The following is a 15,312-nucleotide window of genomic DNA, read 5'->3' on the forward strand; positions in this document are numbered from 1 at the left end:
CTCTTGTAGCTTTGACAGAATTCTATAAAAACAATTATTATAGACTTGTTTACTGTGGTTACTGGTGGCTTATGGGCCAGATGCATCATGCACAGACCATGCCCACCCCAGCTCCACAAAGGTAAAAAATGTTGTGATATCTCACGATACGTCAAGTCACGCAATCAAATTTGACACTATTGGGTTAAAGCATCAGGCTAGGAACTAGGAGACTGAGAGTTCTTGCACACTTTGGGCACAAAGCTATTGAATGATCTTGGGCTACTAACTTTCTCTCAGCTCTAGGAAAGTGGTAATGGCAAACACCTCTGACAAATATTGTCAAGAAAACTGCCGGGACATGTCCAGGCAGTCTCCAAGAATCAGATACTATTGAAGAGAAGAAAAATTGTTATGAGATTACCTTACAATAAATAGTCATTATAATCAAACAAGAAAAGCTAGGCAGGAAGAGCTACAGAAGAAAGCAATATGAAATATTAAGCAACATAAAACCACTTAAGTCTTCCCATAATTATAAACCTTGTGCCATCTGATGAAATATGTGCCATAGAAATCACATCAGATGATGTGTTCCGCAGAAGTCTCTATCTCAGCTTACAATGATCACATGCAGTGACGTGCAGTCAGGGGAGGCAGGGGAGGCACAGCCACACCACTGTCATCATGAAAAGAAAAAAAATGTAAAAGGAAAAAGCTGAGCTAGCTGCTGCCTCACCGTGGATGACTGTGCTTAACTGTTTAAAAAAGCCTCTAAAAAAGCGCCCTCTAATATGAGGCAGGAGAACTGCATGCCTCATCTTGCCTAACTTTAGGCGTTTTATGATCACTCGAGCAGAATTAAGCAAGGGTTAAAAGCCTAAAAATTCCTGACATAGGTGAGGCACGCAGTTCTCCTGCCTCATAGTAGAGGGCGCTCATTTGGGCGGGGCTTCTTCAGAGGACCCGAGGCAAGATCAGAGTTGAAATCCTCTCTGAAACAGCTGGAAAATGTAGGTGTGGGTCGGAGGGAGGGGAAGGAATTCAAACTTCATCCTCCTGGTGTGGGGCTTTGGGCAAAGGCTGGAGGGAAGGACCCTGGCTTGTGCTCTCCCTCCCCAAGTATAGTTTGATTGCAGGCAGAGCCACGTTGCCTTTTCAAACCTGTAATCAGTGAAGCTGGGCTGGATCCTTCCAGGGCTGGGGAAAGTGTGTTTGCTCCAGTATGGCTCTTTGACTGGCTTCCTGCCTTCTCCTGTGGTCTCCTCGCTGGTGCTCTACCTCCAATCCAACTCTGTGTGTGTGTGTGTGTGTTTGCTTGAGAGAGAGTGAGTGAGAGAGAGAGGGAAGAGGGTAGGAGAGGTAGTCCAATCCAACTTGTGTGTGTGTGTGTGTGTTTGAGAGAGGGGGAGGGAGGGAGAGAGGGAGGAAGGCGGGGAAGGGAGAAGAAAAAGAAAAAGAAAGAAAGAAACTTATTTTGCAAAGGAGAAAAACAAATGCTGTCTCTTTAAATCGGAACTGAGCATGCCTGGCTATGGAATTCTGGGAATTGAAGTCCACAAGTCTAAAAAGAATTTGAAACCCACCACTGTGTCAGTGCATCACCAGCCATAAACCTCACCACACATCACTGATCACATGTACAGCAAGACATTACCTGTGAAATCAACCAGAAAAAGCTGGGACATGACTCGTTTACCCTTTGGCTTTCACTGCTTATGTTGTTTAGTACAAAATGGGATCTATGAAACAGCTAACTGAATTGATCAGTGTTGCCATTTCACATCTTGGTGCTAATCAAAGGTGTTCAGAGTCCAGCTGCCACCAGCAAGAGCAGAGAGTGAGGCATTTTGTAAGAAATCCAGGACAAACTTCTGGCAACTGATGAACCTGTTTTTAATTTGTTCTACAAAAAATGTGCAGTGTTTTTGCAGTACTCTAATGAACTACAATTTTTATAAATTTCTGCCATAGCTTGCACCAGAAACAAAAGGTGTGATTCACTGGATAATGGATATTCCCTTTGTATTGTCCGCCAATCTTCATGGAGGGGATCTTGTGGCAAATTACCCATATGACGAGACTCGGACTGGTATGTATTGTTGGCTCAATAGCCTGGGTCAGCTTGATGGCTATGCTGAGTTCTGAATAGCATGCTGAGACCCATGTTCCCAACCTGGACAGATTAAGTTTTACTGCCCATTATTTTAATTAAGCTTTTGTATTATTTCTAAGTTTTAATTTCCTTTCTTTTTGCCTGTTACTGCAGACTTCCCAGAATAAACTATTTTTTTTCTTTTTAATCAGTAGAGAGGCAGAATCCCCCCCCCCCTTTTATGGTATGTTGTAGTTTTCCAAACTGACAAAACACTTCCCCCCATCCCCCTTTTTTAAAAAAAAAGCTGGAAGAGCCCATGGAAGAAGAGAGAAAAAGAACTCTGGTGTAGGTTTTAGGAGCATAATAACGAAGATGAGATTATACCATTCTTTTTATTTAGTACTATTTCCACAAATTATATGTTAATCTAGTTTCGTTTTAGGTTTTTTTTTTCATATTCCTGAAACAGCTTTTTAAGAAGAATTATGTATCTCAATCTGTCTGTTCAAATTAAACACCAACAGTCTTCATATGAAGCTCTTGTCAGGGATAATCCTGAATTTTAAATGATCTAGATTCAGGTAATTAAAGTTGGCCTACATTCCCTGTTTTCCTTTCCGTCTTTTGTTATGTATTTTACTACTTTTCCTCCAGGAAGTGCACATGAATACAGCTCCTGCCCAGATGATGCTGTTTTCCAAAGCTTAGCCCGAAGCTATTCATCTTTTAATCCAGCCATGTCGAACCCAAATCGGCCACCGTGTCGCAAGAATGATGATGACAGCACTTTCATTGATGGGACAACTAATGGTGGTGCTTGGTATAGCGTTCCAGGAGGTTTGTGTTGCTGAAATACAACATTTTAATTTTATGCTTACAGTATGTCAGAGTAGAGCTGAAAGAAGAAATCTAAGTCAGATATGACTTATTAGTGCACACATTTATAGACCAGATAATGTATTAAATTCTGCAAATATCATACAACTCATATAGTTGTTGCCAGAAGGATTTGCAGGCTGTTAGTGAGGTTGCTCTGTCACAGAATGATCTAGACCAGTGTTTCTCAAACTTGGTGACTTGAAGTCCACAGGACTTCAAGTCACCAAGTTTGAGAAACACTGATCTAGACAAAGCTTGTTCTCCACAATGAACTTCCCCTGGTCTCAGTGGAGGTAGTGGTGTTTCAGTAGTATATAAACAGCTACCGGTAGTAACTTAGCATGCATATACCTTGTTGACTAGCATTGATGGCAGACCTATTAGTCACCAATGTTTGTTATTCTAAAATAAACGGATATTCTGTGTTTCTCTGTGGAAAGATAGAAATCTCCATAAGCCCTATCTGCTTATTTATCTATTAAATTTGTTTATTTATTTCAAATTTGCTTATTTATTAAATGTATATGCAGCCCACCTCATTTTAATTGTTTCCATAGTTCCCATTTTGTAAGCTGCACAGAGTTACTTTAACTCTGGATAGTTTGCAAAATGAGAACCATTGAAACAGTAAAATAAACAAGGAGCATTGTAACACTACTGAGGTAACTTTCCATTCTGTTAGCATTGTTGTTCCAATATAGTTTCCACAGCTTGGAATGCTGAATGTTTTTTCAATGGCATATTTTTTTTAAAAAAAATCAAGAAAAGTTTGTTCTTATTGATTCATTATGCTACCCTCTTTTTTGTTTAAATTCGTTGGCATATTCTTGATTGATTTTGACTGATGAACAGAGGTGGTATTCTACCGGTTCAGACCGGTTCACCCCAACTGGTAGTGGAAATCGTGGGTGGCCCTGCCCACCCACCCCAGCTCTACCACATTCCACTTAGGCAATTTTTTTGCCAAAAGCGCATGCGCAAAAGGCTGTACACATGTACGGAGGTGGCACATGTGCTCACATTTGTGAACCAGTAAGGAAGGTAAGTGAATGCCACCCTGGCTGATGAACATATATAAACAACTGTTCTGACCCTCCTCCATCCGGTAATGAACGCCAACACAGCTTGGCTGTTTGCCACTCTTTAATCACAAAGATTACAACTCTGTTGGCTGAAAGCCCAGACAAGAATCACATGCAAGAATAGTTGGCAGCAACCCAAATCAAACAGAACGTAATACAAGACAGACCAGACAAGAGTTTCTCAATACTGTTATGAATGGATGAGTCCTGCAAACAGCTTCCTCCCAAAGTCCCGTCTTATATACGTTCTTGGGAGGGGCCAGGTCACAACCACCTGAGCTTCATTATCTCTTAGGAGCTTGTCTCCGGAGCAGCTGTTGCCTTCGTTTCTCCGCCCTTCTTAATCTTGCGTCAGGGACAAACTCCCTCCGATCCTCCCCCCTGCTCCATGCCTCAGGCGCCTCCTGGTGGCCAACCAGCCTCTCTGGTCCTTGCTCTGCGTCTGAACCCTGCCCAGGGTCCTCCACCTCCTCCATAGCCGACTCATAGGGTTCGTCGCTATCTGAGTCGCTCAGCAGCTGCAAAAGATCCTGCTGAGTCACAACAAACAACTATTATGTTTTCAAATGTACTAAGCAATAACCTGTACCATGGGTAAGTCTCCATCTCATAATTAGCACTGACATACGGTGTTTCTTGAAATTGTACTATTCTTTTTAAAAGTCCATTTCAAAATCCTTGGTTTTCAAGGCTTCATCAGTCATGTTGTTATTATCTGTTATTAACTCATATTACCTGGAAACAGTTGAATTATACCTGAAAATTCTTTGACTCCTAAGTAGGAGTTTTGAAGCCAAATGTACATATCAGCAAAATACATAGACCAAATGTAATATTAAATGTGGTTTAATTACAGCTGTGATTGCAAATCAATCATCATATTATCCTTCAGACTTTTAGTTCAAGAACTTATTACCTGCCTTGAAGGTCTTGTAAATAGAACAGTATACGTGTACCCTAATATACATCACTCTTGCATTTTCTACAGTACACATCTGTTTATTCCCACTGATTCCAACTAATTATTTCCACTTAACTTTAATCTGATGTGCTTTAGAACCCACTGCCTATTAAATACCAACTTTTGTATATGTAATTACATAGGTATGCAAGACTTCAACTACCTCAGCAGCAATTGCTTTGAAATCACCGTGGAGCTTAGCTGTGAAAAATTCCCTCCAGAAGAAACTCTGAAAACCTATTGGGAGGACAACAAGAATTCACTTATCAGTTACATTGAGCAGGTATTTTTTTTTCCCCTGGAGAACAAGGTTAGGACATTTGTTGACCGTCAAGTGTTATACTTTGTTTTGGGTGATTATAGAGCCAGAAATAGTTTTGGGTGATCACAAGGCTCATTGCTTCATCATTTGAACTGCAGCTTCACTCCTTCAAATGTATCCTATTTCAAACACACAAACATGCAGTTGGTAGGTGACGGTAGCAATTTGCTTAAGATGGTATGGATAAACAGCAGATAAGCAAATGAATATCAACAGAGTCTCCTGGAAACAAAGCTTGTCTATGTCGTTTTGCTTTAAAGAGGAGCATGCAGGAGAGAGGTTCAGGGGTTCAGGCAGTCAAGACAGGTTCCTTACTCAGTCCAAAGTTCAGAGTTTCTTGTATGAGCAGAATATACAGAAACAATATGCCAGATACAGGAAATTGGACTTCCAATAGAGAAACAAGGCCACCACTTAAATCATTACGCAGCCAGCTGTCCTCTGATTAAGACAGTCACCCCCTTGCTTGCCAAGGAGCCTCAATGAGAATCTTTACTTGCTGAATCTGAAGGTTTGAAAGCTGTATCTTATCTGTTCCATCTATTCTGACAATGCCTCTGTTTGATCAGTCTCAACTGATTCATGATTTGATCTCTTCTGAGGTTCACAGTCTGCTGGCTCAAGCTGGAGTGGCTTCTGATCCAGAGTCATCTGAATCCCGAGCCATGACAAAATGTATAGAAAGCACTGTCAGTTTTCAGAAGTCAAGGTCAGACAGGAGAGTGATGCCTGAATAAAGAGGACTTGGAGATGAGCACTGCAGGTTTCCTGTCCTTGTAGTGAAGCCAACCAACCAACCAACCAACCAACCAACCAACCAACCAACCAACCAACCAACCAACCAACCTTTTCTCTGTGGCAAAGGGTAGATACTCAATGTTGCATTTGAAGAATAAATATTACAATTGCATCCCTCATGTTGAGATTTAAAGAACTGCTAGAAAGCCTAGTGAACAGCTCATCATGTGTAAACACATAAGCTAGATCCCATTAAGCCCAATGAATCTATTTTTGAAATATGTATGGCAGGAGAGAAGCAAGTGTTAGGATTTCTCTGCATGGCTATAATTATACAAAATTGGGATTGATTTGAAGGAGAAATAAATTAAAGGTTGAAATCAGAATTCACAGACATCATTTTGAATTTTTTATTTGCATCTGACTTCAGTTTCTACTTTGGAAGAATAGTTCAAATTGAAAGATTTGTTACATTATATATAATCGCAAACCTAGGAGAATTCTGAAATTGACAGCTGACTGTGAGATACCATGAGGCAATTGGAAAAAGTGCCAAAGTTTGCTAAATATAGGCTTAAGCATTAAAGCTTTGAATGTATAATCTTGATCCTTCGCACCTGACAGCACCTGACTTCTGGCCAAGCAGGAATCTTACGAAGACAAACCCTGAACATATAGAGATCTTCCTGTGCCCAAGATTTTCTACTTATACTCTGATGACAAGTTACCTACATGTATAAATCACATATGATTTCACTGTATCTACTTCTAAGAACTATCTGGCTCTTATAGAAAGTTACCAATGTTTCTCCTAAATTTGTCTTAGTAACCAGATGCATTCTGTAACCTAAAGATGACCCTTTTGGGACCCCTCAATTCATGGCACCCAATCACTATCAATTTCTCATAATGTACTTGCTTTTTTCATTGTTCTACAGTTGGAAGGCTCATGAGGAACCAGTCGGCACAGGAAACTTATTTCTTCAGTCCACCAACTATCTACATGTAGTTCTATATTTATATTAAGATTCTTTGGGCCAACTTGTATCATACTTGGACTTTTTATTCTTACAATTTTTGTTTGTCAGCACGCTATCTTTCTAAAAACTGAACAGGAAACGGAATTGGTATTACAAGACAAAGAAAGGTGGAAATGAAAAATAGGCCTCGTGCTGAAGATGGTGAAAAAGAAAATTTCCCAGTGCATTCTGCTAGAAGAGGCAGCTGGGAGCAAGTTGAAACTGGTGACTGATGTAGTCTAGAAGCCTGGTCCTAGTCACGCGATCCAGAATTGTCATATGAAGCCCATAACATGCTTCCCAGTGCACACATATAGACATATGGAACAACCGCAGAAACACAAAAACACAAACACATATAAAGATGCACAACTTCAGAAAAGAAAATCAACATAGCTGCTTTACTCAAATATTGATAAAGGGTCTAAAAATAACTCCTTTTTGTTGTTCTACAAGTGTTAAAATTATATAATTACACTAATTGGGATAACAGCCTTATGTTCTGTCCCGTGATTCCAATGAATATGCAGACCCAGGCTTGGCTGTCTGCCACAACTAATTACATAGATAAAGCCACCCCTTGGCTGGGAGCCTAGAAAGTTATCTTCACGAACACAAGATAAAATTTACAGAAGGCTTTCGCAACGTCTCAAATATGGACTGTTGTTTCCTCCAAAGATTCCCTTCCCATCGCTCTACTTATAAACTTTTTGGGAGGGGCCACACCTTTAACCAGCTGTCCTTACTTTCTTCTATGACGTCTTCTCCACAGTTGTTCCTTTCTCTTATCAATTCAACGTCTATGCACATCAGGGACAACTTCCCTCTGTTCCTCCTCACTGCTCCCTGACTCAGATGCCACCTGGTGGCCAACAGGCTTCTCTAGTTCCTGCTCTGACTCCAAACACCCCCCAGAGTCTTCCTCATCCTCCAGGGCAGTCCCATAATGGTCTGAGCTGTCAGAGTCCACCAACAGGTCAGCCGGCCGCTGCTGGGCCACAACAATAACTAAGCAAATATATTGACTTCTGAAATGAGATTAGAGTGATCCTTTGAGAACCTAATTCTCAATTCTGTGAATAAGGAAATCAGATATTCAGCGATGAGTCCAAAGCTTCACATATGAAGCCACTGATTAAAAACTCACCCCAACCACTAAATGAAAGAATGGGTGTATTTATGTTGATGGCCATATTTACACAGTTATATTTTAGTTTCTAAACTGGGAAATACTTTTTCTGTGTCTACACACATCCCCTTTGCACAAAATGCAGTTAAATGAGGAAGTCTCTATTTTGTTTCCTGTTTTATCAACTCCCTTTCAAACTTGGCCATGTTTTAAAAATCACAAGCTAAGGTTACTTTAATTTTGTGGTTTGTTCTGAATCTGGTAGCCAGTTCATCAGCTTGACTAAAATGTGAAGCAGGGGGGAGGAGCTGTACCTTCATGATACTGTTGACTCCTGAAACAGTCCTTGCAGTTTTCCTAGCAAAGTTTTCAGAAGTGGTTTCCCACTGCCTTCTTCCTGGAAACAATAATTAGAGATTTTTAAAGTCAAATAAGTATTTAGCAATATAAAGCAATTTAGCTCTGTATTTATCAGCAACAGGCTCTAAACCAGGGGTCTCCAACCTTGGCAACTTTAAGCCTGGCGGACTTCAACTTCTAGAATTCCCAACCAGCCAGCTTTGAATTGGGCTTAAAGTTGCCAAGGGTGGAGACACCTGCTCTAAACATTACATGTTCATACCAGGGGTGGGTTCTGGCAGGCACTACTGCCGGTTTGCTCGTGTGCATGCCCCGCAGTGCAATAAAAGTTGTTCTGCGCATGCACAGAAGCAAAAAACAAGATGGCGACGCCCATGGTGTCACCCGGATAACTGGTTCAGGGGCGTGGCAGGCTGCCGGTTCCAGCGACCCAGACTGCCAAACTACTAGCAGTTTAGCATAACCAATCCAGACCGGTAGGAACCCATCACTGTTAATACTGACAGTGATCTGAAATGAGATTATCAGTTGAACCCCTTCCTGGATCGGGATGCTCTGTGCATAGTCACTCATGCCCTCATCCTTTCTCGTCCTTTCTCGCCTGGACTACTGCAATGCTCTCTATACGGGGCTGCCCTTGAAGAGCACCCGGAGGCTACAGCTGGTCCAGAATGCGGCTGCGCGGATTATTGTGGGGGTACCTAGGTGCTCCCATGTTACACACTTTTAGGTGGCCTGCACTGGTTGCTGGTTGTTTTCCAGGTGCGATTCAAGGTACTAATGATGACCTTTAAAGTGCTCCATGGCTTAGGCCCAGTGTACCTGCGAGACCACCTACTGCCACCAGTAGCCTCCCACCATCCAGTGTGATCCCACAGAGTTGGCCTCCTCAGGGTGCCATCGGCCAGACAGTGTTGGCTAGCGACCCCCAGGGGGAGAGCCTTCTCTGTGGGAGCGCCTTCCCTCTGGAATGAGCTGCCCCTAGAACTTCTCGTAATCCCCAACCTCTGGTCCTTCCGACGCGCCCTAAAAAGTTGGCTTTTCCAGCAAGCCGGCCTGCCCTGAACAAAATAAAATAAATGATTGATTTAATTGTTAATTTTAATCTAATTTTTAAAATGTTATTGTTAATATTAATTGGGTTTGTTTTTGGATACTCTATCTAATTTCCTTTTTAACCTTTGTAATAAATGTTGTATGCCGCCCTGAGTCCTTTGGGAGAAGGCGGCATATAAATCCAATAAACAAACAAACAGTACAGACATTTTCTCTGAGAGTGAAACTGCTAACTTTAATAGGAAGCGAATAGTGGTGAATCGTTCTACGTTCTTTCTTCTCTTTTCTTTTGTAAATATATTATTTAGAGAAATATCAAGACTTTTTTGTGCTTTATTTTTAAGATACATCGAGGAATAAAAGGATTTGTTAGAAATCTTCAGGGTAATCCCATTGCTAATGCCACAGTTTCTGTAGAGGGGATAAACCATGATATTACATCAGGTAAGTTATTCATATGTACCACATTGAGACATTTGATGAATGCTGATACATGGATGAATATAGCAATATCCTTTTATATTTTCGGGGGGTGGGTGGGTAGGATGCAATCCTTACATACAGGTGAAACTCGAAAAAGTAGAATATCGTGCAAAAGTTCATTTATTTCAGTAATGCAACTTAAAAGGTGAAACTAATATATGAGCTAGACTCATTACATGCAAAGCAAGATAGTTCAAGCCGTGATTTGTCATAATTGTGATGATTATGGCTTACAGCTCATGAAAACCTCAAATCCACAATCTCAGAAAATTAGAATATTGTGAAACGGTGCAATATTCTAGGCTCAAAGTGTCCCACTCTAATCAGCTAATTAAGCCATAACACCTGCCAAGGGTTCCTGAGCCTTTAAATGGTCTCTCAGTCTGGTTCAGTAGGAATCACAATCATGGGAAAGACTGCTGACCTGACAGAAAACCATCACTGACACCCTCCATAAGGAGGGAAAGCCTCAAAAGGTAATTGCAAAAGAAGTTGGATGTTCCCAAACTGCTGTATCAAAGCACATTAACAGAAAGTTATGTGGAAGGGAAAAGTGTGGAAGAAAAAGGTGCACAAGCAGCAGGGATGACCGCAGCCTGGAGAGGATTGTCAGGAAAAGGCCATTCAAAAGTGTTGGGGACTTTCACAAGGAGTGGACTGAGGCTGGAGTCAGTGCATCAAGAGCCACCATACACAGACGGATCCTGGACATGGGCTTCAAATGTCGTATTCCTCTTGTCAAGCCACTCCTGAACAACAAACAACGTCAGAAGCGTCTTACCTGAGCTAAAGAAAAACAGACCTGGTCTGTTGCTCAGTGATCCAAAGTCCTTTTTTCTGATGAGAGCAACTTTTGCATCTCATTTGGAAACCAAGGACCCAGAGTATGGAGGAAGAATGGAGAGGCACACACTGCAAGATGCTTGAAGTCCACCGTGAAGTTTCCACAGTCTCTGTTGATTTGGGGAGCCATGTCATCTGCTGGTGTTGGTCCACTGTGCTTCATTAAGTCCAGGGTCAATGCAGCCGTCTACCAGGAGATTTTGGAGCACTTCATGCTTCCTTCCGCAGATGAGCTTTATGGGGATGCTGATGTCATTTTCCAGCAGGACTTGGCACCTGCCCACATTGCCAAAAACACTAAAACCTGGTTCAATGACCGTGGAATTACTGTGCTTGATTGGCCAGCAAACTCGCCTGACCTGAACCCCATAGAGAATCTATGGTGCATTGCCAAGAGAAAGATGAGAGACATGAGACCAAACAATGCAGAAGAGCTGAAGGCTGCTATTGAAGCATCCTGGTCTTCCACAACACCTCAACAGTGCCACAGGCTGATAGCTTCCATGCCACGCCGCATTGAGGCTGTAATTGCTGCAAAAGGGGCTCAAACCAAGTACTGAGTACATATGCATGCTTATACTTTTCAGAGGTCCGATATTGTTCTATGTACAATCCTTGTTTTATTGATTGCATGTAATATTCTAATTTTCTGAGATTGTGGATTTGGGGTTTTCATGAGCTGTAAGCCAAAATCATCACAATTATGACAAATCATGGCTTGAACTATCTTGCTTTGCATGTAATGAGTCTATCTCATATATTAGTTTCACCTTTTAAGTTGCATTACTGAAATGAATGAACTTTTGCACAATATTCTAATTTTTCGAGTTTCACCTGTATGATTTTGGAAATCAAAGAATATATCAGTAGAAGAATAATTGCGAAAACAATCTTAGCCTTTTGTGCAACTGAGGAAAACTTGTAATGGCCAAAACGTTCTTTTTCATATGGATAGGCATCACCAAAAAGGAAAGCAGTGTTTCCACTAACAACATGTGTGTGTGTGTGTGTGTGTGTGTGTGTTCAGGTTTTTAAAATTAACATTGGATATAGAAAATAGCATTGTTAGACTTATCTAGAATGAGCCCATTTTCCTGTTTCATTCAGGATGAAATCTGAATCTCAGTTCAGAAATTCAAATCTTTATGCCTCCATTTAACTATAACTGGAAGACCACAATTTAATAAAACTAGTTTTAATGGACAAAATGTTCATGATTAGTGGCCTCTTATGAAAATAGATGATACCTTTCAAATGTTGGCCAATGGGTGGAGAAAACTGTGTTGAATTCCTATATAAAAGAAACTGAAAAAAAGGTTTTTACATTTTATTTCAGAACTGGATAAATTGGGATGAAGTTGCTTCCTCTCAGTCAATCAGATCTGCTCTATTAAAATTGACATTTGCAAAATTGCAGTCCTTTCTGTTATCACCTGATCCAGGTGTCTGATTTACAGAAAAAATAAATATAAATCCTTGTATTATATTAAGACACTCATGAGCAAAATTACTAATGCTTGCGAATGTCTGAAAATAAAGGAAGGTTTTATGTTTTCATGCTTGAAGATGGGAAGAACAAAAATATACTGGGTTTTTCTTCCCCTTTCCAAAATCACTCTTTTTGCACCTAGTCCCAGTTGCATCCTGAGATCCTAATTAGAAAATATATTTCAGTGCCAGTTAAGCATGTTCCTAAAAGTTTTTTAAAAATAGCAACATCTTTCTTCTTTCCTTAGCAAAGGATGGTGATTACTGGAGACTGTTGGTACCTGGAAATTATAAAGTGACAGCTTCAGCACCTGGCTATCTAGCAATCACTAAAAAAGTGGCTGTTCCCTTCAGTCCTGCTATTAGGGTAAGTGGTACCATTTTTGCATTTAACTTATAAAACCCACTCCTATCTTAATGTTTTTTTTAATGTTTTGTACATCACGTTTCATTGGAACTCTGAAATATTTTCAGTATTTCTTATGTAGAAGATTAAAAAAAACTGTCAGAAAGGAATAGAGAGAGAGACAAGCAAACAAATATAATACAATGTAGGAAAGAATCAGCAGTGGTTTTACAGTGAATAAAAGAAAACATATTACAATGATTACAGTAAGCAGATGACAAAAGAAGAAAAATTCTAATCAAAAGAGAGACAAAAATCTAATTCAGTCCTTCAAATCTAGGCCAGATACAGTGGTGCTTAAAAATTTGTGAACTCATTTGAATTTTAAATATTTCTGCACAGGCATGAATGTGATAAATGTGATTTTTTCTCTCCACACGATTCCTAAAACTAGATATAACATTGACTTTAATACTGTAGAAATGTTTTTCAAGAACCCAAAGTGGGCAGCTCATGCAAGGAAGCCATCAACATCCCCGAGCCTGTAAGGAGAAATGTGCTGAAATTTCTCCAAGTGAGCATACAGGACTGATCAACAATTTTCAGAAATGTTGAGTTGCTGCTATTATTCCTCTATTGAGAGGGGAGGGAGCCCATCAACTACTAAAACATAAAATAATGGGGTTCAAAGGGACTTTGGAGATCTTCTAGTCCAATGCCCTACTCAAGGAGAAGACCCTATGTCATTCCAGACAAATGGATGTCCAATCTCTTCTCGAAAACCTCCAGTAATGGACGAACCACAGCTTCTGGAGGCAAGCTGTTCCACTGATTAATTATTCCCCCATCAGGAAATTTCTCCTTATTTCGTTATGTGGTTTAGTCTCCAAAACCCTTACCATCTTTCCTCTTTCCTCATTCTTGCACTCTTTCTAGAGTCTCAACATCTTTTTTGTATTTTGGTGACCAAAACTGGATGCAATATTCCAAGTATCTTACCAGTGCAGTATAAAGCAGTACTATTACTTCACATGATCTAAGCAAAGGTTCACATACTTTTGTCATGCACTTATATGTAGTTTTGCCTCAATGAATAAATGAGCAATGCTCATTTGTTTAAGTGTTCACTTTATCTAGCTTTAGGACTTGGTGGGAGAACAATTCATTTTTTAAGTCATGTTTATGCAGAAATATCCAAAAATCAAGAGTTTGCTATACATGAACCATATACATGGTTTGAATTAAAAATGAGAAGAACTTGGTTTTTGCTTAGCTTGGTGTTTTTATTACAGAAGATTTTTAGTTCATTTCTATCTTAAAAGGTGGTTAGCTAAAAGAATTGGAAACCTTTCTCTAAATTCTCTTTTCCGCTAAAAGAAAATTCTAGATACAAAAAGAATCTAGTCATCTCTAACCCTTATCCCAAAGGTATTCCTGCTTTAGTGTGATTTTCATGAGAGGTCAGATTTAGTAAGATTTAATAAGAAGGTGGTGCAGATATAGGATTTTTTTTTTAAAAAAAGAACGGACATCATATAGAAAATATGCCTACAAGAACTTACTGTATTTTTCGGAGTATAAGATGCACCGGAGTATAAGACGAACCAAGATTTTGAAGAGGCAAATTAAAATAAAACTTTTTGCACTCTACATGAAAACAGGCCAGTTATTTTAAACTGGCATGCATAGCCTTTAGGAGGCTTTCAGAATGCTCCTGGGGACTGGGGGGGGGAGGCAAAATTGAGCAAAAAATGGCCTGTTTTTTGCTCATTTCTGCCCTCCCCAGCCCCCAGGAACACCCTGAAAGCCTCCTTAAGGCTATGCATGGCCATTTTGGTGAAATGGACGGGGTTTCGGGAGGCAAAAAAAATTCTGTATTCAGTGTATAAGACACACCCAGATTTTCAGCCTCTTTTTTGAGGGAAAAAGGTGCATCTTATACTCAGAAAAATATGCTATATACTTGCTCAGAAGCATTACCCACTATTTCTTAGCAAAATGTTTATGATTGCAGACTCAGATATTTCAGTGGGATGCTCTTCCAATTAACAGGATTCAGACAGATGCATACTTAATGCAGAGTTCTTGAAATAAGTCAGAATTACATTAGTTATGATTCTCATTGATTTCAGTTGTATTCTAAGGCAGATTTTCTAGAATCATCATCATTGCATCTGTCTGCTGTCCATCCAGTGATGGCTGGGTAATTTGAGACAATGCTGTAAGTCTCTAGTGAGGAAATGGACTTACCATATTTTTGGGAGTATAAGACACACCTTTTTCCCTCAAAAAAGAGGCTGAAAACCTGGGTGCGTCTTGTACATGGAATACATCATATTTTGCTTTTTGAAACCCTGCCCCCTTCACCAAAATGGCCGTGCAGAGCCTTTTGGAGGCTTCCAGAGTGCTCCTGGGGGCTGGGGAGGGCAAAAATGAATGAAAAACACGCCATTTTCCCCCCCAGGACTCCTCTACAAGCCTCCTAAAGGCTATTCATGCCCTTTTTTTGCAAATAAATGGGCCTGTTTT

The 15,312-nt window shown here is 40.3% G+C and overlaps 1 protein-coding gene across 2 annotated transcripts in view; it reads left to right on the forward strand.

The window, feature by feature from the left end:
* CPE (carboxypeptidase E) overlaps positions 1–15,312 on the forward strand; it is a 55,685-nt gene that overhangs the window by 38,887 nt on the left and 1,486 nt on the right. For both annotated transcript variants that reach the window (XM_081959872.1, XM_081959873.1), the window contains exons 4-8: positions 1,954–2,071; positions 2,732–2,914; positions 5,143–5,282; positions 9,968–10,067; positions 12,686–12,804. In XM_081959872.1, coding sequence (XP_081815998.1) covers positions 1,954–2,071; positions 2,732–2,914; positions 5,143–5,282; positions 9,968–10,067; positions 12,686–12,804 — 660 coding nt within the window. The remainder of the gene's footprint in view (positions 1–1,953; positions 2,072–2,731; positions 2,915–5,142; positions 5,283–9,967; positions 10,068–12,685; positions 12,805–15,312) is intronic.

Source organism: Natrix helvetica, assembly GCF_964273705.1.
Source record: "Natrix helvetica genome assembly, chromosome: 7".
In the NCBI taxonomy this organism is placed as follows: Eukaryota; Metazoa; Chordata; class Lepidosauria; order Squamata; family Natricidae; genus Natrix; species Natrix helvetica.